The sequence below is a fragment of the Perca fluviatilis genome, chromosome 7 (genome assembly GCF_010015445.1).
Source record: "Perca fluviatilis chromosome 7, GENO_Pfluv_1.0, whole genome shotgun sequence".
Lineage (NCBI taxonomy): Eukaryota > Metazoa > Chordata > Actinopteri > Perciformes > Percidae > Perca > Perca fluviatilis.
This window is the reverse complement of record NC_053118.1, coordinates 29,339,169-29,362,209: the sequence shown is the minus strand read 5'-3', so window position 1 is coordinate 29,362,209 and position 23,041 is coordinate 29,339,169. Positions and strand designations below refer to the sequence as shown.

General features: G+C 37.8%; 3 protein-coding genes across 4 annotated transcripts; all 3 read right to left on the bottom strand.

The window, feature by feature from the left end:
* Positions 1-1,084: 1,084 nt before the first annotated feature.
* LOC120562990 lies at positions 1,085-6,577 on the bottom strand. The gene is made up of 8 exons (XM_039806985.1): positions 6,463-6,577; positions 5,075-5,167; positions 4,267-4,437; positions 3,976-4,086; positions 3,587-3,643; positions 2,496-2,660; positions 1,837-1,953; positions 1,085-1,609 (listed from the first exon to the last, which is right to left on the bottom strand). Exons 3-8 carry the CDS (start codon positions 4,426-4,428, stop codon positions 1,547-1,549), a joined length of 675 nt encoding a protein of 224 aa, XP_039662919.1. The 5' UTR covers positions 4,429-4,437; positions 5,075-5,167; positions 6,463-6,577; the 3' UTR covers positions 1,085-1,546.
* A 90-nt stretch (positions 6,578-6,667) lies between these two features.
* On the bottom strand, positions 6,668-10,069 carry LOC120562792 (high affinity immunoglobulin epsilon receptor subunit beta-like). Its single transcript, XM_039806683.1, has 7 exons — positions 10,028-10,069; positions 8,947-9,109; positions 8,741-8,851; positions 8,413-8,469; positions 8,127-8,297; positions 7,526-7,645; positions 6,668-7,071 (listed from the first exon to the last, which is right to left on the bottom strand). Exons 2-6 carry the CDS (start codon positions 9,085-9,087, stop codon positions 7,535-7,537), a joined length of 591 nt encoding a protein of 196 aa, XP_039662617.1. The 5' UTR covers positions 9,088-9,109; positions 10,028-10,069; the 3' UTR covers positions 6,668-7,071; positions 7,526-7,534.
* Positions 10,070-13,386: 3,317 nt separating this feature from the next.
* Positions 13,387-22,956, bottom strand: LOC120562836 (transmembrane protein 176B-like). Of its 2 annotated transcripts, none has more exons than XM_039806743.1 (7): positions 22,825-22,956; positions 19,930-20,124; positions 18,306-18,422; positions 17,484-17,540; positions 16,543-16,758; positions 15,221-15,343; positions 13,387-14,379 (listed from the first exon to the last, which is right to left on the bottom strand). In XM_039806743.1, the coding sequence occupies exons 2-7, from the start codon at positions 20,104-20,106 to the stop codon at positions 14,314-14,316; spliced, it is 756 nt and encodes a 251-aa protein (XP_039662677.1). In that variant the 5' UTR covers positions 20,107-20,124; positions 22,825-22,956; the 3' UTR covers positions 13,387-14,313. The 2 variants fall into 2 exon arrangements, with proteins under 2 accessions (XP_039662677.1, XP_039662678.1); XM_039806744.1 differs by having other exon boundaries at positions 13,387-14,376.
* Positions 22,957-23,041: the final 85 nt, after the last annotated feature.

Sequence of the window (23,041 nt, the reverse complement as noted above, 5' to 3'; positions counted from 1 at the left end):
GCAGTAGCCTGTTTCATGTTAAGTCACATATACTGAGCTCCACTGTTATAGTTAGGTAAATGTATTCATTGTGATAACATATTAGTATGCATGTAGTGTATCCACACAAGACTCAAATTGTATATTAGAGACCAGTTTGGTTTTGTTTCTTTTGTTTAACCTTACATGAAAAAGCTCACCACGTTGTGCTAGCTTGCTAGTCTGGTTAGCCTAGCTTGATAACCTAACTTTTATGATACAACTGTATTTTTTAGCTAACTGGATGTGATTGTGAAACACTGTTCTGCTATTTATCAGGTACAGTTGTGTACTTTTGTGATTTCATACTGGTATTTTGTTAATATCACGTGTAATACTGTTAACCAGTCTGCAGTAGCCTGTTCCATGCTAACTGGAGTTCTTTATGGCGACGAATGTGATTGTGAAACACTGTTCTGCTATTTGTCAGAATAAACAGCTGTGATAGCCAACGAAGAGCGACGGCTTCGTCTGTAACACAACGCAAGAGAGAGAGTACACAACCGCTACACAAGCAACAGCATATCTGAGTCCAAGCAGAAAGTTTGAGCACAAGCAGAGCAAATCAAAGCGCGAGCAGTGACTATTTGAGTGTGAGAGCATTTTAGCATTTTTAAAATGGCTCCCTTTATCTTAAAAAAGAGACATGTCAAAACTGGATACCTACTCTTGCCAGAAAACATTAATAAACATGTATACATTTTTTAGCTCTGCGTATTGAAGTCTTGTGTCTTGTAATATGGGCTTACTTGCAGGTACAGAAATCATGAAGCAGACGAGGGAATCCAAGGGAAGTCCAACAGACGTTAAAACAGGCAGGTAACACATCAGAATCTAGGTTTCAGGTAACAGACAACGGATTGCAGAAAGCACAGACATGAAGAGCATGGCAACTTCGACAAAATGGCCATGAGCGAGTGAGAATGGGCTGGCTGAATATCTGGGGGGTGGGGGGTGCACAATTAGGTGATGGGGAAAGGATTCCGAGGGCATCTGGTGGATGGATGGGAAATGGCAATCGAGGGGCCTGGGGAAGAGAGAATGTGGCTCAAGAGGAGGGACAGACTGGGACAGTTTCTAGTGGAGTCAGTCCACCAAAATGATTCTTGATGTCAGGAATGCTGCTCAGTGTGTTTGAGAATGTGGAAAGCACACTTCTTCCTTGAACTTGAACTGCCATAAAAACGCTGGTACAGATTGTGGTGCTTTAATTGAGCAATACACTAAAAACCTACACTTTCAGTTACCCCTTTTGGTGCACATAGTTATCTGCTGAGATTTTAAAAATATCTGGCTTTACCAATACAGCTGAAATGTCTCTAAGGGTATTTTTGTAGCATTTTGAATGTTTTATTGAATCAAGTTAACTTCAAAAAGTTATTGACAAGCAGAAAGAACAAACTTAAACACAGAAAAATGTGTCCTTATGTGATATAAATCAGTTTGATTACTTTCAGAAAGTGAGTGTAAAAGCACAAGTATTAAAATGCCTCATAGTCATGCTTCCATGTGCTTAGTTGGATTGTTTTTAGGCACAAGGATTGGTCAGGAGGACTGCATTCAATTGTTGCTGCTGATCTTCAACATCACCCTGTTTGCACAGACAAAAAAATGACATCTCATGAAGCAAAAACGGATTAAAGTAGAATATACTGCCCCAGAAATGCAGCAAAATGTAATCCCCACTAACAACAACTATAGCTGTTATTGCTGCTCGTACTACTAATACTTTGCTTCAGCTTTCTTAATATACCACCCAGCTGTCCTCTAATTCATGTGCACTGTGTACATTGTGTGCATTGTCTTCTTGGTTCTTACCTCTTCCTTCTGTCTGTTGACCACAGCCTTGATGCCCAGAACAGCAAAGCTGATGCAGACACACAGCTGAAGAACAGCCAGAACGATCATAGTAATGTCCATGGTTGTCAACAAGCGCTGACACAAGAAATAAAGAAAGAGGTCAATTTCGTTCAAAAAGGATTTTAACTTGGCTTTCTATTAATGATTTATGAGGTACAAATAAATGCAATACAGACTCACTGTGAAATTAAGTCAGTCTTGAATTACACTGTTAAGACTCCACTGAATGCTAAACATTGTGTTTTCAAGTTTAGCATTAAAAGACAAGGCTGGAAAAAGCGTAAATGGGCCACACTGTTGCACTTGGTGACATGTTCCTTCATTACCATGAACACACACACACACACACACACACACTGTAGTTTATTGTGACTTAATCCCACATACAGCGTCCTGCTGCAGTAAAAACTCACTAAAGCTCCAAATGTGTATTAATCCATAGCTGTAAAATAAATATTTGTGCACCATTTATTTATTTATAAATGTATGTCTTCAGTAGGAACACATGAGCTTGGGTATGAGAGCCACAGACAGAGAAGAGAAGTTGGAAGGTATTGAGAAACTGACTTAAACGTTGGTTTTCTTTGTTGACAATGAGAAGACTGTAGCATGCTTACCTGCACATAATATGCCACATTTTCGCAGTCGCCATAATAACTGTGACCAATGTACAGGTCACAAATCCTGATGGCAGGGGCATCTGCCAGATCTTTGGCATTCAGCGCAATGCCAACAATGGCGAAGATAGAGCCGACTATGTTCACAAACACAGCAAAGCCCACCTGAAAGAAAAGAGTCCATTCTCTTGATTATTTTGATAGTCTACATTTTAGTCTAAAGCCCTTTTCATAGATGAAATACATAATATTGCTGGCTACACATCTGTATGATAATAAGTATGATTTTTTTTTTGTCATTCAGACGTCAGTGTCTCATGCATTAATGTTCCTTACAGCTTCAGACAGGAAATTTACGGAAGGACCCACAATGCTCACGTGATCTTTGGCACCTGGTGCACAAGAGGGAGCAGGGAGGAACTGTTATGATAGTGAGGAGGAACCGTGTTCTTTCAGGCCCATAGCCAGCCTAGTGGAAAGGGGTTCCCCTAATTTTGTATTTAATTATGAGGTTCAAATACTTAATTTTGATGTCCTTCGCCTCACAGATTTTGCTATGTGTGCATAAAGTTAGTTGCGTGGATTGTTGATACATTACAACGTTAGGTTGTTACATGTCGCGTGCCAGTTAACACATTAACAGAAGTGGTGCTTTAAACAAGATTAGGACTTCGGTTTGGTTTAGATAATTTTTTGTGGGGATTCGAATTATCTACAGACGTTATTTAATAAGACACTTAAAAAATACTGACTAAAATTATGGACCTTTGGCAGTGGGGTGGAGGGGTGGGAGAATAAAAAGCAAAAAAAATATATGAAGAAACTGTTGGTCAGATTATTTCTGTTGTACAGGGTTCTTTTTTTAACCAGACTGCGAGGGGATAATTGGGTTTTACCGATTGATTCATCCACGTAAACGGCTCTTTCACAGTGTGTCATGGGTTATTCAACTGATGATGAGATATTAAATTCATTACAGTGATTTTAGAAGGCGGTATGTTACTGCAAAGGGTGCTTATTCAGACATGAGACCAGCAGAAATAACATAAAGGGGTGCATGTGTGAGAGGGCCTTAACTAGTCTTTACTTACCAAGCAAATGGAGGACAACCGGCCGGCAAGAATGGACATGATTCCAGCTATGATGAACTGAGAAAGAGGGGACAGCTCCGTTAAAATAATTAAAATTATTAACACGGTTTTCACTTCTTTTTTTTAAATATATTATAAGAAAGAGAAATAAACACAAATCTATGTAAAAACAGTAATACTTCCATGAACAGAACCAGAAGATGTTGTTATCTTATAGGAAATCCTAAATCATTTCAATCCATTTGAAAAATGTATGGCAATTGAAAAAGACATCAGGAAAATTCCTGCTTTTTGACTGCTTTTTTTATTCTTTAGTATGGCTTTAGTACTGTTGAGCCAAATAAATAAATATGCTCTCAAAGTAACATTAACACAACAATTTATTTTACCACAGCACCCAGCCAGTAAGCAACTCCCAGGCTGGTCAGATCCTTGGGATACATGTATGTTCGTCCTGGCACCAGTCCGATGTTGAACAGGCCCACCATGATCTGTATAGTCTGTAAAAAAAATTCCAAACAATTAAATCTCTCTGTCTTAACATCTTAAGACCACCAGTTAATAATGCACACGGATAAATCAGTTGTTGAAACGGTTGATTGTTGGAGCAGACGATGCAAGAAAAATTTCTGTTTTAGTTTTGTCTTATCTTATCTTATCTTAATTTTAGTTTATCTCACCCCAAGAGCTGCAGTCACATTGGTCTGCATCAGCCCCTTGTACACTGAGCAGCACATGGGACTGTAGCAAAGAGACTTGAGGATCTGACACAGCGGCGGTAACATGCTCTTACTGTCAGCCGCCACAGTCACTCCTTTGTCTTTGAAAGATGCGATGGTCATCACTCACACCTGCAACATGACATGGAGATTTAGAGATGGAAAGTTGGACAGATGGAACGATACAGTACTGTATTAGTCCCAGCTGCAGTGTTACAGCAGCCAAGTGACCCAGCCTAAATAAAGTCTAATGGAAACATAGCCTAAATAACAAATATGTTAACTATAAACTGAACTAAAACTAGGACAGGATCTAAATATACACATTGATACTGCCTAGCAATATTCTGTACATGATCAGTGCTAGGGGTGGGAATCCCCAGAGGCCTCACCATACGATATAATCACGATACTTGTGTCACGATACAATATTATTGAGATTTTGCAATATTCTGCGATATATTGTAATTTATTAACTTTATTCCAACTTAAAATGTTTCCCAATTTCAAATGATGTCCCCAAAAGGAAAGTTTGTCAACATCTGTTTTATCTAAAAAGATACATTTCTGTTTGTTCATCTCACTTCAATTTTATTGCTGCAAAATGGGATTGTCAAGCAGACAAACTGACCAACACGTATATAATAATAGATCGATATTTGGCATCTGTGTATCAATACAGTATTGCCACGGAAAATATCGTGATACTATGCTGTATCGATTTCCCCCCCACCCTGAATCAGTGCAAGTCTAGTATAACCAACCTTACCTTGTATTGGTACGGAAAGGTGGCAACACACACGTGTGTGTTTGTTGAACAAAGGGTTAGTGTATCTGTCTCAAAAGAGTAAATCACTTGTATCTGTGGAAGGAATGTTTTGTTGAAGAAAACTTTACTTTTCAAATTGAAGAAAAGAAAACAGATGATTATGGTGATGGAGCATTTAATGTGGCAGGCAGAAACACAGACACACACATACAAGTGATAACTGTACTTTTCTGCTCTTTGTGGGGATTTTATATATGTTGTCCGAGGGGATTAAAAAAGGTTAATACATGTCGGTTTCACGAGGCCAAAAGGTGACCTAAGTTTGGGGCTTACTATAGATAAGAAAAAAATTACACCTCAGTGTTACTTTTGTTACTATTGTAAAAAGAAATGACCAAAAAGCGAGTGCAGCTGAGAGTCCCTTGATAGTTGGTAGTAGGTTTGACTCCTTGCTAGGCTGAGCTCTCCTCACTACACAGGGGTCTGATAATCAATGTAGGCTTGCCACAACACAGGTTGTTACAGAAATACAGGCAAATCATTCAGAACACACAAAAACGATATCAGGGTAAAATAATGAAATAACTGTATGATAGGCTATATTTTCTTCTACATTTTGATTAACCAGGGCCGGGGCTAAAGGGGTGGAATCTGATGCAGGTGGTGGCCACACCTTTTCTTGTTGGAATGTCAAACAACAAAAATATACAAAACAACTAAAAAGAGACAGATAACAACTAAAAGGAGACATAAAACATCTCAATGGAGACACGTGACAACTAAAAGGAGACATAAAATGAACACAAAGACACTCAAAACGACTAAAGACACAACTGAAAAAAGACTACTCGTTACAGTAAATGAAAACAAGTGAAAGTTATGGACTCACTGAATAACATTCACAGCTATACCAGTCCTTATTCGAGTTATTTGATAGGCCACCTGTGATAAGGTTCACAGCGAGTAGGCCATGGCATTTTTTACAAATTTTACAGGTTTAGGCACAACGGGTTTTGTGATTTGGACGGAGGGAAGTTTAGTTTACAGTATTGCACTTCGTTGTGTTTGCCATCTCAACCTCAACCTAAAGCTAACACAAAAAAGAATGCAACAGAAACTTTCACAAAAATGAGGAATTGGGGTCTTGAATGGCGACCAACACACACACACACACAATTGAAAATGTTTATAAATAAAAAAAAATCTAGTTTATAACATATTTCTTTCCATAACTCCCCTCTCTCTTGCAGACCATAAAAACATGATAACCATTAACAAAATATACATATCACCCTGTTCAGCGCTCAATAAACAGGTTGTCTTATTGTGAAGTTCAAGTTATTATCAATGAGGCTATGTGTTTATTTGTGTGTGTGCAGAGAACTCACCTGGGTCCGTGGCTGCAGAGTTATGACTGTGACCGTCTGGTTTGTCGATGGTGATTTCAGGTAGAAGCAAACAAACTGATAGGCAACTTCCCGTCGCACGTTTGTTTTCTTCAAAATAAAAGCGTCCTTACCAACATATCACTTCAAATGTAATTTGCATACACAACCCCTCCCCCCCCCCCAGCAGTTCTAGCAGTGGTGGTAGAAGAAGTTTTTAGATCCTTTACTTAGGTAAAAAAAAGCAACACCACTATGTAAGTAAATCCTATGGTATAGGCTAATTAACAGACCTAATTTCATTAGTGAAACATTACAAAGGAAGTGGTCAGCAGAAGTGTGTTTTTACTAGACAGTTTTCACCATTTTACATGTTTTAATTTAAGCAATTTTCACTTCACACAAAATAGATAGAAAAAAGCATATGCTGACTAAAAAAACATGTCCTTGTGAAAGCAGTTTTGATTACTTTCAGCAGTTGAGTGTGTCAAAGCACAAGCAGTAAAAATATTCAAAATCAGTCATTTCATGTTATTAGTTGAGTTGATTTTGAGCACCAGGACAGGTCAGGAGGACTTCATTCAACTGTGGATGCTGATCTTCAACATCCCCCTGTTTGAACAGAAAAAAGTGACTGTTAATAAATAAAAACAGAATACAGTTGATAATTCTACAATTTTACACTGCAAGTATTAAATACCGCAGCAGACAAGTGGCTAAATTGTATCCCTATTACAACAGCTGCTGCTGTTATTCCTGCATCTACAGCTGGCATTACTGCTCCTACACTTGCTTTACATTCCTTAATATAATTCAAGTCAAGTTAATTTTATTCCAGCCCAATATCACAAATTACAAATTTGCCTCAGAGGGCTCTCTTAATCCTTTGACCCTTGCATCGGATAAGGAAAAACTCCCTAAAAAACCCTTTAACGGGGAAAAATGGAAGACACCTCAGGGAGAGCAGCTGAGGAGGGATTCCTCTCCCAGGACAGATATACCACCCAGGTGTACTCTACTTCATGTAGACTGTGTGCAGTTTGTGTATTGTCCTCTTGGTTCATACCTCTTCCTTTTACATGTCACTGCTCAGATACTTGATGCCCAGAATAGCATATCTTATACTGACAAAGAGCTGAAGAGCAGCCATGGCGATCAGCGTGTTGTCCATGGATGTCAACACAGTCTGATGGATGAGAAACATTTTTTTAAACTCAATTTAATTGAAAAAAAAAAAAATACATATACAGTATATATATTAATAGGGGTGGGAAACACCAGAGGCCTCACGATACAATATCATCATGATAGAATATTATTGCAATTTTAAACATAATGAAATATTCTGTGATATATTGCAATTTATTAACTTTTTTCTAATTTCAAATTATGTCCCCAAAAGGAAACCTTGTCAACATCTGTTTTATCTAAAAAGATAGATTTCTCTGTTTGTTCATCTCACTTCAATTTTATTGCTGCAAAATGGGATTGTCAAGCAGACAAACTGACCAACACGTATATAATAATAGATTGATAGTCAACATCCATGTATTGATACAGTATTGCCACGGAAAATATTGCGATACTATGCTGTATCGATTTTTTCCCCCCACCCCTAATATTGAATTAGATTATGTTTTGGAGTTTAACTTTAGAAGTCTGCTTACCTGGCCAAATAGTGCAACTTTTCTGCAGTTGTCACCAATTTGATCAGCATTGTTGCTGCTGCTCTCACACATCCAGAGTAGAGAGGCATTTCCCAGGTCCAAGGCATACAGCACAATGCCAGTAATTGCAAAGATCGCTCCAACAATGTTCATAAACACAGTGAAGCCCATCTACAGAGGAAAGATACCGTCACTTAAAAGTACAATTCAAGCAGTATTTGATAATATTCTATTTACAGGGCAGTGCACATTTTGTTTTTTTAGTCAGTGGAGTCACTCTACTTACCAAGCAGGAAGAAGGGAACTGTCTGGCCACAATGGACATGATTCCAGTTACGATGAACTGATGAGAAGTCATGCAGCAGACAGCCCATATCAGTGACAATCAAGCAGAAACTATTGTATTTGCTTGCCAGTAGGAATTGTTATCATAAAACAATCTTGCTCTCTTGTGTACCTCAGCATTTTCATTGATTAGGTAATCCTCTGACAAAAAATGTTAAACTGTGTGGAACTCCCTGAATGTGTAAAAGTTTCTCATAACACAGCTAACACCGATATTGTGAACAAGAGACATAATATGCTCTATTATTAACAATATATTTTTTTTTTACCACAGCACCCAGCCAGTACGCAGCACCTAAGCTGGTCAAATCTCCAGGATTTATGCTGGTACGTCCTGGCCCCAGTCCGATGTTGAACAGGCCCACCATGATCTGCATAGTCTGTGAAAGATTCAAAACAGTTGTCTTATACTTGATCAACTTAAGACCAACAGTTAATAGCTTTACGTGAATACATCTATTTTAATTCCTCTCACCCCAATTGCTGTAGTGACACTAGTCTGCAACAGCCCTTGGTACACCAACCCAGAGAATAGACTGGAGCGAGGAGTCTTCAGGATTTGGCAGGATGATGGAAACATGCTTTTACTGTCAGCCGCCACAGCGATGACAGTCATCTTCACAGTCCTGCACACACAACTGGAACACAAAATGTGAAGCTTTTTCTCTATTCCTCTTAACCAATTCTGTTCTTGGTTGAAGCTCTTAAGTCGCTCATTTTGTTTTGCGTGTGTGTGTGTGTGTGTGTGTGTGTGTGTGTGTGTGTGTGTGTGTGTGTGTGTGTGTGTGTGTGTGTGTGTGTGTGTGTGTGTGTGTGTGTGTGTGTGAGAGAGAGAGAGAGAGAGGGGTGGGTGTTTGTAGAGGAGAATGGAGAATGTTTTAGAGTCTTTAGCAACTGCCAAAGTAAACAGAAAGTCACTGGTATCTATCAACAGCCCTATCAAATCCAAATATAAAAAAATATGCAGGTGTATTACGGCTGTGGTTCTGCTATAAAAGCAGCAAGATTACACGTATTGTCCCTCGCTGGATGTTCTTTATTTAGTAACTCTGAAATATGCTGCAGAGGGTTTAGCTGCCAAAGTAAGAGCACAGTGTGTCTCAGTTTTATGCCTTATGCTTATTAAGCTTTCTCTAAGGAGGTGTCTTAGCTACAAACAGTAGTTATTTTAAGTATTTGTCACATTGTTGTAGGGTGTACTTCTATGACATTTAAATTAGGCGCTAAATCTATTGAACCTTTTGCAAAGACATACAAACTATGAAAGTTTCATTATCTGGACGCGGGTTGTTTTTTTTGTTTTTTTTCTTCTTTTAAGCAAAAGTTCACAATCTCAGAAAATCCTTCACTTTCTGTTTTACTTACTGTTTTTTCTAAAACACTTTCTGAGATATCCCACCACCATATCTCACCTCTTTCTCACCACAGAAACAATATAACATAATTCAATTTTGGCAAACTTTACCAAACTTTAAAAAACCATTTCAGAGCTCACTTAACATGTTGTCTCCTTTAAGCTATTGTCAGTCATGAGTGTCTTTGTGTCGAGATCTCACCTGTTGATGGTTTGATGCTGGACCTGTGACAGTCTGGTTATTCTGCCAGAAGCCCATGTTCATTATCAGCAACAACAGTGTTACTTCCCATCCACTAGTAGTTTTCTTCAAAATAAAAGCCTCATTTCCACAAACTGCAAGCAAAAAGCAGTGCTGGAAGAAGCTTAAGAAAAAGTTGCAATGTCACAATTAAATAATACAGTGAAAGACCTGAACTATTTTCATTGATTTACTCCCCAATCTGCATGTTAACACCAATTTAATGTAGAGGAACATTAGGTCAGGGGGTGAGTCAGTAAAGGTTTTTAATTTGGTTCAGTGTTTTTATTAAAGCTTTAGTGCATAACTTTTTGATATTAAAGCTATAGTGCGTATTTTCTGTCTTCCATGAGGAATGGATGGAATGACAACAAAATTGTCGGCTTAATTGTAACGGAAGTTCATCAAAGCTTTAGTGCGTAACTTTTTTATAATAATGAACGTCCGTTACATTCAAGCCATTGCCAATTGAGTTGCTACAAAGCTAATTAAAACTTTCAGCTCCACACAACTGCGAAGCGGTCAAGGAAGGCTTGTATCATGTGGATGCACCGACAGTTTTGTTGTCATTACTTACAATTCCTCATAGGGGCGACAGAAACTACGCACTTTAGCTTTAAGCGGGCTTTTAGAATTAAAATTAATTTATGGATCAAGTAGCCTACGGTAAATTAACAGGATTTCCAGTTAATGTAAACTGTAAATTGGAATTTTTAAAGATCGAAAAACAGTTGAATTCAGTTCATTTCAATTCAACTCAACTTTATTGTCATTGACACAATGTGCAGGCACGTTATCCAACGCAATGTAGGTCGTCACTCTCCAACAAACACATACACAGCAAGATTAAAAGAGACATTTCACCAACATAGACTTATTTACAGGCTTAGACGATAGACGGTAGTACTTGTGCAACGGCATAGTAAAAATAGGATGAATTAAAGCCCAAATAGCATATTGAAGTGATTATGATGCAATGTTCTCCATAATAGCAAATAAACAGATTTCTGTTTAAATGTGAATTTACATAATTAGTATAAAATTGATCCAAAATCACTCCAGATAAATGGATTCAAACAGCTCAGTGGGCATTGACATTGCTGAAGAAAATATGAGGCAGAATAAACAACAGCCTTCCAGTAAATGTTTTCAGCACAGAGTTAAAACAGGCCTGGTGTGATTGCGCAATTTACCACAGAACAAGCAGGAAATTCCTGGCCAGATTACACATGACACCAACCACAACAGACTGAGGGGATGATGAGTGCAATGCTCCTCCAGACGAAGAAACTGAGAAATGTGAACATTAGGTAGCGCATACTATCAAACCCACAAGACAAAATATTAAGTTGTCGCTTCCCAATGTGGATGTCAGGGCTGGATTATTCTTCATCAGATGTAAAACACAATTTAATAACACTGCACTTGTATGTAAACACAGGTGCCTGCATTGAAGAAACTGTTCTTGTTGGTTAGTTCAATATGAGGGATAGATGCAGTATATGCAGAAGGCCCTTTTAAAATATTAAATTTGAGGTCATCTTTTTTGAATAAACCCCTGCTGCATTTCCAACTAGTCATTACACCCAAATTGCCCCAAAACTTCCTTGGACTTTTAATTAAAAGTGACTAATTTGACATGCACTGTAGCTGCTTTGGAGTTATTTATTTGCATATGAAACTATCAAAGCAACACCAAAAGACACAGATCATTAAGCAGGGACAGTGAGACAGGCCAATGTCCTCTACACGGTGGTTTGGCAGATTTGTTTCTGTTGACAGTTTCAGTTCCTGCTGAAAAAAAAATGACTGTCTACAATTTCTCTGCACTTTATTGGCTAGAATTTGTACTCTTTGTGATTAAAACCCAGAGCTATAAATAAAATAAATTTAAAAAGATAAACTTGCTTTAAAATATATTGAAAAGATTGTCTGTATCTTGAAGCATGAAAAAATAAGGCAGGTTGCCGCACTATAGATAAGTTGTTGTTGACTTTGAAAAAGTCTTGAAACAAGATGATTTGCAATTAAAACATATTCAAATGTTCCCATACACGCTTTTATCAGAAAATACAAGTTTATTCCAGACTGAAATAACTAATTGCAGTGAAACAGAAGTATAAAGTATGAAAACTTCACAACTGTACTATTCAGTTACCATGACTCAGGAGTATCAGCACATACATATAGGCTATATTACATTTATTACTGGTAAACTTAAATACTATACCAAACATGTGCATGCCCTATTTTAGATTATGTGTCAGCAATATGGGGTAACAAAATGTTTAAGAAAGATGAACTTAATCAGGGTTAGATTCTTTATGGGACATAAATATATGCTGTTTTGAGCTGCTGGGTTACTAACAAGGTGGCTAGTGGGTATCTGGAATATTTGATTTACAAGAAGAGTGTAGACTTACAATCCAGTCTCTGGGACTTGAGAAGAAAACTATTTTCAAAAAGCAAATGTGGAGGAGGAGGAGGAGTTTAAAAAAGTCATGGTTAATCGTACAATTGTCTCGCTTTTCCAAAGCATGTTGAAGGAGGGTATGGCTCATGGATGTATTAAGAGAACGGTCTGGCTGCTCCACACAGCATTCTGGGATGGGAGAAAAACGTCTTCTGGTTTATTGGCATTTCTTTAAACTAATCACAATCGTCATCGCATGAAAGACCGGACGCACAAAAGAAATACATTCATTCACAAACTTGACAGTTCGCATCAGCTGGACTGACACTACTGAGCAGACTTCAATCGTTATTAACTTTTATTTGGCCAGAAACAGCTTTTAGAAAAAGAGCAATATAATTATATGTAGTAATCTCCTTCACCTCACACTTCCCTTAAAGTGCTCATGAAATGCTCATTTCCAGGTTCATAATTTTATTTAGAGGTTGTACCAGAATAGGTTTATATGCTTTAATTAAAAAAAACACCATAATTTTGTTGTACTACACATAGCTGCAGCTCCTCTTTTCACCCTGTGTTGAACTCTGTGTTTTAGCTACAGAGTGAGACATCTCACTTCTGTTCCATCTTTGTTGCACATGCGCAGTAACTAGGTAAGGACTACTAGCCAGTCAGAAGCAGAGTATGAGGGAGTGCCACGCTAGCAGCTAGGCGAGCATTATAACGTGTGTTACAAAGTGACGCACGTTTGTCTCTGAAGTAAAGGCTGGACTAAAATAGAGCTGTTTGGAGCAGTTGGTGAACAGTGTTTTCTGTTGGAGATGGTAAGTCCCTTTGGGGTGGACTAAACCTATAACATGCACAAAAAAAGATATATAACACAATGAAGGAAATGGAAATACCCAAAAAGCATAATATGAGCACTTTAATACTTACGGTTTATTATTTGTACACAAAGAGCACAACTAGTTATTAAACTGATTACATTTTCGTGTCAGGCTTTAAGGTTTATTATAAAGTACACAGCGGAAGCACAAACAACAAAACATTTGAACAGTCAACAGTTTCGATGACTTTTTTTTTTAAGATGACTTAATATTGTAAAATAGAAAACAAAAAACATATCTGTCCATCAATGTCACACACTCACATTAATGAACCTCCCTTTTACCTACACGAGCTGACCGTAATGGCCCTGATACACCAAGCTGATTTTCGGGCGTTGGACAGCCTGGCGAGGTCAGTGACTCGAGCTTTGTTGATCAACAAAGGTCAGTTTGAAATGAAGACAGATTCAGCAACTGCATGGCCTACTTCTCGCTTAAAATGTTTTCAGAAACACGTTTTGGTGGACTATCTTCGTAAAATATGAGATTGTATTCCGAACAAAGCCGCCATTATGCCCTGTTGTAAAATCTGGGAGCAGCCAGACCGACGTGACGTGTTTGTCCAATCAGCTGCCGGTTTTCATTTTTTGGGTGACAATACAGATTAGCGCCACCTGCTGTTATGGAGACGTATTACGTCTCGTGCACGCGCAGAACGTACTCTAAAGTCGGCGTTGCTTCAGTGTGTTCCGAAGCACTTTTTTGACCAACTCGGGGAGGCAGTCAGTCCGACTGCCTTTTCTGCTGATGGTTGGCCATCGGGTTGGTGTGTCAGAGCCTTATGGTGCATTATTCGATAGAAAATCATACTCTTTTTTTATCACTCTTTCTTTTAAGCATACCACCTGAATTTGACTAAATCATTGACATTACATAGATATACAGTCAATGGTATAAATGCACAGGATTATACCTGGTAACTCAGAGCACAAAGCAGATATTTTCATTCAGACTGTGGGGTTACAGGTGACTTCCTCCAGCAGCGGTTTGTAGAGTTCTGGGTCCCCAGTCTTCTAAAAAATGAAAAATAACATTGTAAGGTCAATAAAAAAGTGCGAACATTCTCAAATCTTTAAGAACATATTTACACATTACATACACTGTAACACTGTACTGCTGTCCTATTTCCTACAGGGATAGACTGTTGAATAATTATTTTTGTTTGGTTTCTGTTTACTCATTTTTTTTTTATATTATGAAATTTAGTGGCCATCCACACGGAAACGCTTTTTGGTGTAAACGCACGTTAGGCCACCTATAATTGGCCTGGAATATGAAGTAGCATCTTGAGTCATTTACAAATGGATCCGTTTGGATGCAAATATTCTTGAAACGATGCCAGGGTAGATGGGGGGGGGGGGGTGAATGTGGAAGAAAATACAACTTGGCAGTTCTTAAAGTTCAACATTTAACATAATAAGTGTATTCACTTTCTTACTGAGAGTTAGATGAGAGGATCAATACCCTTTCTAGTGTCTGCACACTAAATATGTAGCTACAGCCAGCAGGCGATTAGCTTAGCATTAAGACTGGAAACAGGGGAAAAACAGCTAGCCTAGCTCCCTCCAAAGGTAACAAAATCCACCAGGCAGCACTTCTTTCCCAAAATGTTGAACTGTTCCTTTTATTGACATGCACCAAGGAAACGATTTCAGGTCGACAATTTGAAAGGTGGCATCCTAAAAGTTAGACATGTGAGATTAGGACCAGAGATTCAGAACCTTGTGGCCCTGTTGACACATACAACATTTAAACAACAAAGGACTTAAAAAGAAAAGAAATAAAGTGGTTGTGTTCAGTCAACCTGGATGAACAACAGTTTTAACAGTGAAATGTGATTTTCCTAAACTCTACCTCCTTTTCTCCCTTCTCACTGCTCTTTAGAGCCTTGATCGCCATGACGGCAGAGCTGATAGTGAGGCAGAGCTCCAGGGCTGACAGGACAATCAGCACAGCGTACATGCTTCTCAAAAGCATCTGGTTGGACACAAAGAAACAGAGTTAGCTTTAAAATCTGTAAACACATTTGTTTGTTCTGTATAGATTTAATAAAATTACTTAATCCACTTCATTCAAGTGTGGCTTATATTTTTATATTTTTAATAGACTTTTATTTTGGGCTGTGACAAATTATTACAGAAGTGCATCATGTTTACAAAAGAAAGTAAAGTAAAAAAATGGAAACCTCATCTCATAATTATGAATAACAAGTCACCATATTTTGTGACCCATCAGATTCTGTGACCTGATTAGGATTTGCATCCTGTATATGTAATTCCACTGCAAACGTCTTTAATCACGCTGTATTGAAAGCTTTATTTTGAAAGATGTTACCAAATGGTGGCATAGTATTTTGGTACACATTTTGATAGCTTGGATGCATTTCTGATGTATGACTTTGTATCTATAAAGCATCCCATACTGGTTTATCTGCTCCTGAACGAACAGAGTCGTATTGTATTGTCACTCTTAGAGTATATAAAAGCTTTAACATCGCCAAGGATCAATTTGGCTTCCAGACGACAGCCAATTAATACATACTAAAATAATACAACAGTGTCTAATATATAAACTGTACACAGTAATGACGTGCAGGATACTACTGCTTTATTTCACGTCCATCTACATATCAATATAACGGCATTAAGTCATAAGGATATCTGATTGGTTATTTACTCTAGGCACAGAATAGCGTACTAATAATAATACCATATATATTACTCTGAAATAGCAATGATTGATAACCACACTTCCAACCCCTTTCATAAATATTCTATTAGTATGTCTTTTTCATATTCTTTGTCAAACCAATAAATCACTTTTTTTATATAAAATGTCTGAAATTGTAAAAATATATAAATAAATAAAATAGCCTATCACACTTTCCCCTGAGCCCTAGGTAACGTTGTTAAATTGCTTGTTTTGTCCAACCAAGAGTTAAAATATTCAGTTTACAATCATTTAAAACAGAGAAAAGCTGCAAATCCTCACTTGTTTGGTATTTTTGTATGATAGTGACAAATTAACAATAATTGATAATCAAAATTGTTGGTGAATGATTTTTGTCGGTGGACTCATTAATTCAATTAAACAATAACAATTAAAGCCCTCTATTTTTCACTCATGAGTTATACAAGTTGTATCTTGAAGGCTGAGATGACATTTTCTACACTTACCAGAATCAGTTCTTTTCCCTCAAAGCATTTCTCCCTCATGATGTCCTGCCCAGGAGTAGGAGTTGTAGTCTGTCTTCTGTACCCTGAATAGTAATTATTGTCGTAATCGCTACACATCCACCACATGTAAATGCTTGCCATATCTATGATGGAGAGTACGATGGCTGTAATGGCAAAAGCAACTCCTGCTAGATTCAGGATCACATTGACGATGACCTAAAATAAAAGACAATATTAGAATAAATACTCATGGAATGTAAAATCCACCGACTATCTTACCCTTTACACTAATAATAGCTGTGTGGCTGGTTACTTTTTTCAGATTATTGCATATATATCCATGACATTTCCAGTTCTTTCTTGTTGTTCATGACACAGAGTAATAACATTACACTTTATATGATTAACACTGTTTGAAATGAACATTACCTCAATACTCCTTCTATATTTTTTCATCCACCCCCCTTAGATAAGAAAAAGTATTTATGAAAAATAAATAAATATAAAATAAAACGTTTTTTTTTTGTTTTCCTACCTACATGCACACATAAGTAAACAAATACCTAAATGGGTAGAAAAAGAAAATAAAAATAAAAAAATAATATTTTTATATAGACATACAAAAATATGTATATATGCTATATACACACACATACAGGCCAGTATAATAATAATAATGGTGTGGCTGGGTACTTTTAAAAACACCCTGCAACTCTAACAAAGTGCATTGGAGCAAGACACTGAACCTATATTCTGCCCTTTCCAATGAATATATATACTGTATTAATGTGAGACAATGTGGGTAAGTATAATCTGTACCAAGAACAAAATTAGCCTCCATTTTATCGGTCTTGAGCTAAAACAAAAATGTGAGATGATAATAAAAATGAAAGAAGTTATTTTAAGATAACATGAAGATGTTATAAGGCTGAACTACTCACCAGACATGGACTGGGGTACTTCTCAGACAAAATGCCAATGGTGCCAAACAAAATAAACTAGAGAAAAAAACAAAAGAAAACAAAATATTTAGACTTCCATTCTTCCGAAATAAATGTCATTCACAGTATCTTTGACTGAGTGAACAGCATTTGGAGCACGAAGAGGGAAACTAGGTAACCCTCATCATGTCAAGTCCTGCATCAGCCTGAAAGGGGTCACATAACGTTAGTCGCTGTGGGCCAGTGTATCAAGGTCTTATAACTAACGTTAGTCGTATGAGAGGACAAAAAACAACTGTTTGAGATGTTCAGTACTCATACAGAAGAATATTATAATTATTATAAAATTATTAATATCAAGAGGGAAACTAGGTAACCCTCATCATCAATCACACTGGCAGACAAGAGGCAAAGCAACCGGTACTGATCAATGTCATCTTAGAACTAAGAGATTAAGATGTCCGATAACAAGGTTACCTGTAAGGTAGTCCAACGTCAAAAAAGCTTAGCTAATACCGATCAGTTAAAAAATGCTTGGATTGGACTCAGAACTCTGTAGTGAGTTTTATGTATTTTATATCATTTGGCAAATGTAAAGTGAGATCAGTCTTAATTTACACTGTACTGTATGAGAACAGCTGTTAGGTGGTTCTCCTTGGAATCACCGGAACAGTCCCAAGTTGTAAAATTGTATTTTTCTTCACTCTAACTTTGGGAGAGACTTGTGAGTTTACAGATGTAAATTTTGTAAGAAAAAATATATTGGACATTAGTTAAGACACAAAAGTACAAATACAAGTATCTAAACAGTATCTCTCTTACCAATCCTCCAAGCCAAAAAGGAAATCCGGTTGATTCCACCAGAGACCATGAAGGTAGACTGCAAATGATTATTGTTCCAAGGCCGATGTTGAGCAACCCAACCATAATGTGCAGAGCCTGTGCAGGAGGAAACACAGCATGAACAGCTAACACATGTACAGTATAACTGCAGTTACCAGGTGACACTGTTGAAGGTAATTGGAGAGCACCCATGTGCTACAATTGTTATTGTTATATTGGATCACTTTCCCCCTTAGTTTGCTTATGTTTTTTTTCTTTTTTTAAAAGAAGCTTTCCTATATAAACATAACATCACCTGGAGCTCCAAGGCAGGTACAGAGCCGTGGGAGTGTAATGAAAAAACTTTAGAAAAATGTGACTGTAATGTGTGGCAGAGATCAAGAATTTGTTTTTGTTTAATTTATAGACTGTATGACATATGGAGTAGTAGAATGGTCCACATGACGTCACCCATAAGTTTCTGAAGAGCCAAAAGAAAGCTCCTGGTGAGCAAAGAGGTGGATTGTGGATGGATCTGAGGGGGCCAAATAAAGCCTTCAGTCTATGCTCACCTCTTGTGACGGCAGCCACCTGTCACGCAAAGCACCACACACTTAATTATGCATAACTTTAAGATGGAATATAATTTAAAAGATTGAGTTACATTAAAAAAATTCCCTCCCCTTACAGTTGTCATAAAGGGGAAAATTAGCTATAGAGACCAAAACCGTTTTTTGTACCAGGCCGTAAACATGTTTATTTGTGCTGTGAAGTTGAGCATTTTAACATGGGGGTCTATGGAGATTGACTCCCTTTTTGAGTCAGCCTCAAGTAACATTCCAGGAACTGCAGTTTTGGCACTTCCGTGTTGGCCTCACCAAAGGTTGCCGCTTTGTTGAATTATTCCACATAAATAGATTATTTACTCGAAGTTGAAATCAGAATTGAGTGGGGAAAGAAAAAGTACTGAATAAAAAATTCAGTGTAGCATACAAAAGCTTTAAAGGTCCCATGACATGGTGCTCTTTGGATGCTTTTATATAGACCTTAGTGGTCCCCTAATACTGTATCTAAAGTCTCTTTTATATAGACCTTAGTGGTCCCCTAATACTGTATCTGAAGTCTCTTTCCTGAAATTCAGCCTTGGTGCAGAATTACAGCCACTAGATCCAGTCCCACAATGAGCTTTCCTTAGTATGTGCCATTTCTGTCTGTAGCTATTGAGGAGGAGAGAGGGGGGCAAGGTGGAGGGGGGGGGTGTGGCCTTGACCAACTGACACTTTGCTCGTTTGAAAGCAATGATGTCTCTCTCTCATGGGTGGGCCAAATTCTCTGGGCGGGCAAAGCAGAGAAAGGGGAGGTAACCTTGCTCCTTATGACCTCATAAGGAGAAGATTCCAGATCGGCCCATCTGAGCTTTCATTTTCTCAAAGGCAGAGCAGGATACCCAGGGCTCAGTTTACACGTATCGTCATTTCAAGCAACTGGGGGACCATAGGCAGGCTGGGGGAACGCATATTAATGTTAAAAAACCTCATAAAGTGAAACTGTCATGCCATGGGACCTTTAAAGCTGAAGTTCACAGGGCAACTTAAAAACATACTGTATAAAGGTTGTAACTCACCCCCAGTACTGACTGAGAAGTTCTCTGGACCCTTCTCAGGTGCTGAGACACAGAGCAGCACACAGGGCTGTAGCAAAGGCTTTTGAGGATTTGGCACAGAGGAGGATAAACACTTTGGGGGTCAGAGGTCACAGTGAACACTGTGATCCCATCGGCCTTGGTCATGGTCACAGACATCCTGCCTGCTCCTGTAGACTGAAAGAAACAAGAGAGTAAAGAAAATTTAAATTTTACTGTATCAGGTCATGGTTGATGTTGCTGATTCTTTGACCTTTAAATAACTATTTGCTGAGTCTTAGCGTTAAAGTATGTGTGCTGATTTGTCTTCTATTCCTCCAGACCCACTGTTCCACGGCTGTGTAAAACAGACGATTAGGTCCTGAATCTGGGAGGGACTTTTATGGGAAGCTCACTGCCAAGTTTCCGAATCTCTAACTGTTACAACTCGGGCTGTTAAACTCGAAGTGCACAACACAGTTTCCACCATAGTGCATACAACAGTGAATCATAATGATTGGGGATGATTGGTGGTAACTATTATATAAAACCGTAATTTGTGTTGAGAAATTGGGAGTTGATGTGAATCGAAAGCATGAAAAAATCTAAATGATTATTATTATTATTATTAATTAATTACAAAATTAAGTAGTGATTTTGAATTAGCTGACAGCCCTATTTTAGTGCTTCCTAGGCTTTGTTTTAATCCATGTGTGGGCTTTTTTAGCAGCATCACACCTTAGGCTTGGCAGACTTATGTTAAGAGGTGTGATAATGATTGAAGTTAAAAGGGGCACCCAACAAATTCTGCACAAAAAGATCTGTTTAGTTAGCAGGAGGAGTGCTGCAGAGCCTGCAGAAGCAGATGTATAATGTCTAATGGCTCTGGAGGGAGTTTTCTAAAGTCTGAAAAAATAACCCATCAGGGCTATGTCTGATTAGGCTCAAGGTTTAGTTTCTAATACAAAGCCCTCATAAACTAGGGAAGTGGCATTTACCAGGCAGGAAAGATCTAATAGAGTAGCCTATGTATCAAGTTGCATTTTAGAAATTGCACGATTCAGCATTTTTAGAGCTTGACCCATACTAAGAACTCAGGACATCACGAGCTCTGCGGTTTTGATTGCCCCTTTTCTTTTTTACATCTGTCTCTTATGATTCCCCAAATTTTAGGGAAGTACAATACTGAAGGTCTAGAGCAGGGGTCTTTGACATTTTTAAGCCAAGGACCCCTTAACTGAAAGAGAGACGGAGCAGGAACCCCCTACTACATATATAGCAAAAAAGTTGCACATTAAACTGGACCTACAATAAAGTGTAGGGCGTCCTAAAGCCTTTATATAACTTTTGTGCATAGAATACCAAGCTATTAAAACAATAATTGTTGGCACTCTTTATAAATAATTGTTTAATGTTTCATATACATGTGACACAGTGAATTTTAGGATTACCTGTATCCGTGGATGGCTACTTTAATGACTACCTTACCTATAGGCAAGTAAGCCTATCATTAGTGGGTATTTATATTTGCTAATATGTTAGACTTATGTAAAGACATTTAAATTGATGAAAAAAAACTTTCAAATTTGATCTTTATATACGGTGCATCACCGTAACACAGGGTAGCCTTTATTTCAGTTTTGTCCATTTCATTTCAGGTAAGTTTCATTCGTCTTTCCCATTAAATACAATCAAACAATACTACTGACAAGTAGCGATGTGCGGATCGATACTAAAGTATCGATATTTACGATCCCAACGTCTCCTGCTCTAGTATCGATTCTCATATAAAAAGATCGATATTTAAACTCAGTAATTTGGAGTGAGTGTTTATGTTATCATAAGTTACTTGTTGTCACCAGAAAAGTCTAATTATATCCGGGTAGGGGAAGGAACTACTTCACCTTCCGCCGGTCAGTTGTGTGTGCACTGCGGCTCTGTGACGGAGTTGGCCAGGGGAGCCTATTTTTATTTTATTTTTTTGTAAACATGAATGTTTTGTGAAAACAATTTGAGTTAACGGTTTTCAAGGGTGCCTGATTTACATGTGTCGTAAAGAACAGCAAAACGTGAATATGGAATATTTTGTGACAAGGTTAAGAGTCAAATTTGTGTGTTATTTTCAACCTGTTTTACTGTACAAGTCTCTGAGATTTTCTTTATAATTAAATAATATGAGAGTAGTTTATTGTCTTGTCATTATGCAGCTATAATTTGGAATTGGTAAGCCTACAACCTACTTTTTTACTTTAAACTAGTTGTCACATCACACTACAAATAAAATACGTAAAAAGAATTGGTATTGGTATCGGTATCGGTATCGGTATCGGCAATACCAGCCTGGGTATGACTTGGTATCGGATCGAATAGGAATTAAGTGGTATCGCACATCACTACTGACAAGCCACGCTGACATGGTAAAAAACTGTTTGCTACCTGACTCTGATAGCCTATAGCATTTTCTGTGTCGCTCCACCCAGTGATCAAACATAAAACTGCATCATATGCATTAGTCACTGGCGTGCTATAAACAAAAACAAAAAACTAAGTTACATAATGGCTCGAACAAAATATATTTTTTGTCCAATATTGCAATAGTTTAATATAAAAATGCAATAGGGCTGGCAGCCATGCAGTCCGTGAGCGAAGAAGTAATATGCCACGTTGGATATTACATTGCATTGATTTTAATACACATCTGCCGTACGCCATCCGATTAAATCGTACTTTAATAGTTAATATTCGCCTGAGGTACACGTTTTCTCTCCTGATAAGTTTCCAAAAACACACTTTATGAGCACTATATCTTAAATGTAGGGCAGTACAGGACCATAATAAGGATTGGCTATTAAATTACGGTCCTTTACAAACGTAATCAAACATGACAAATAGACTTACATGTTTGTGTCTGTTAGAGTAGAAAAAGCTGAACAAATGTACTCCGCCTGACAAAGTCTGGCCGATAGTAAGGCTGTTGCGCAGTTATTATTGTTGTGAAATCCGGAAGGAGAGACAGAGCTGTTACCAGAAGTACCTCCCCTTATCTGGGAAATATAAAGACACTTAACCCTTTGTTTTGCTAAACACAATGATAATAATAATAGTACTTTTATTG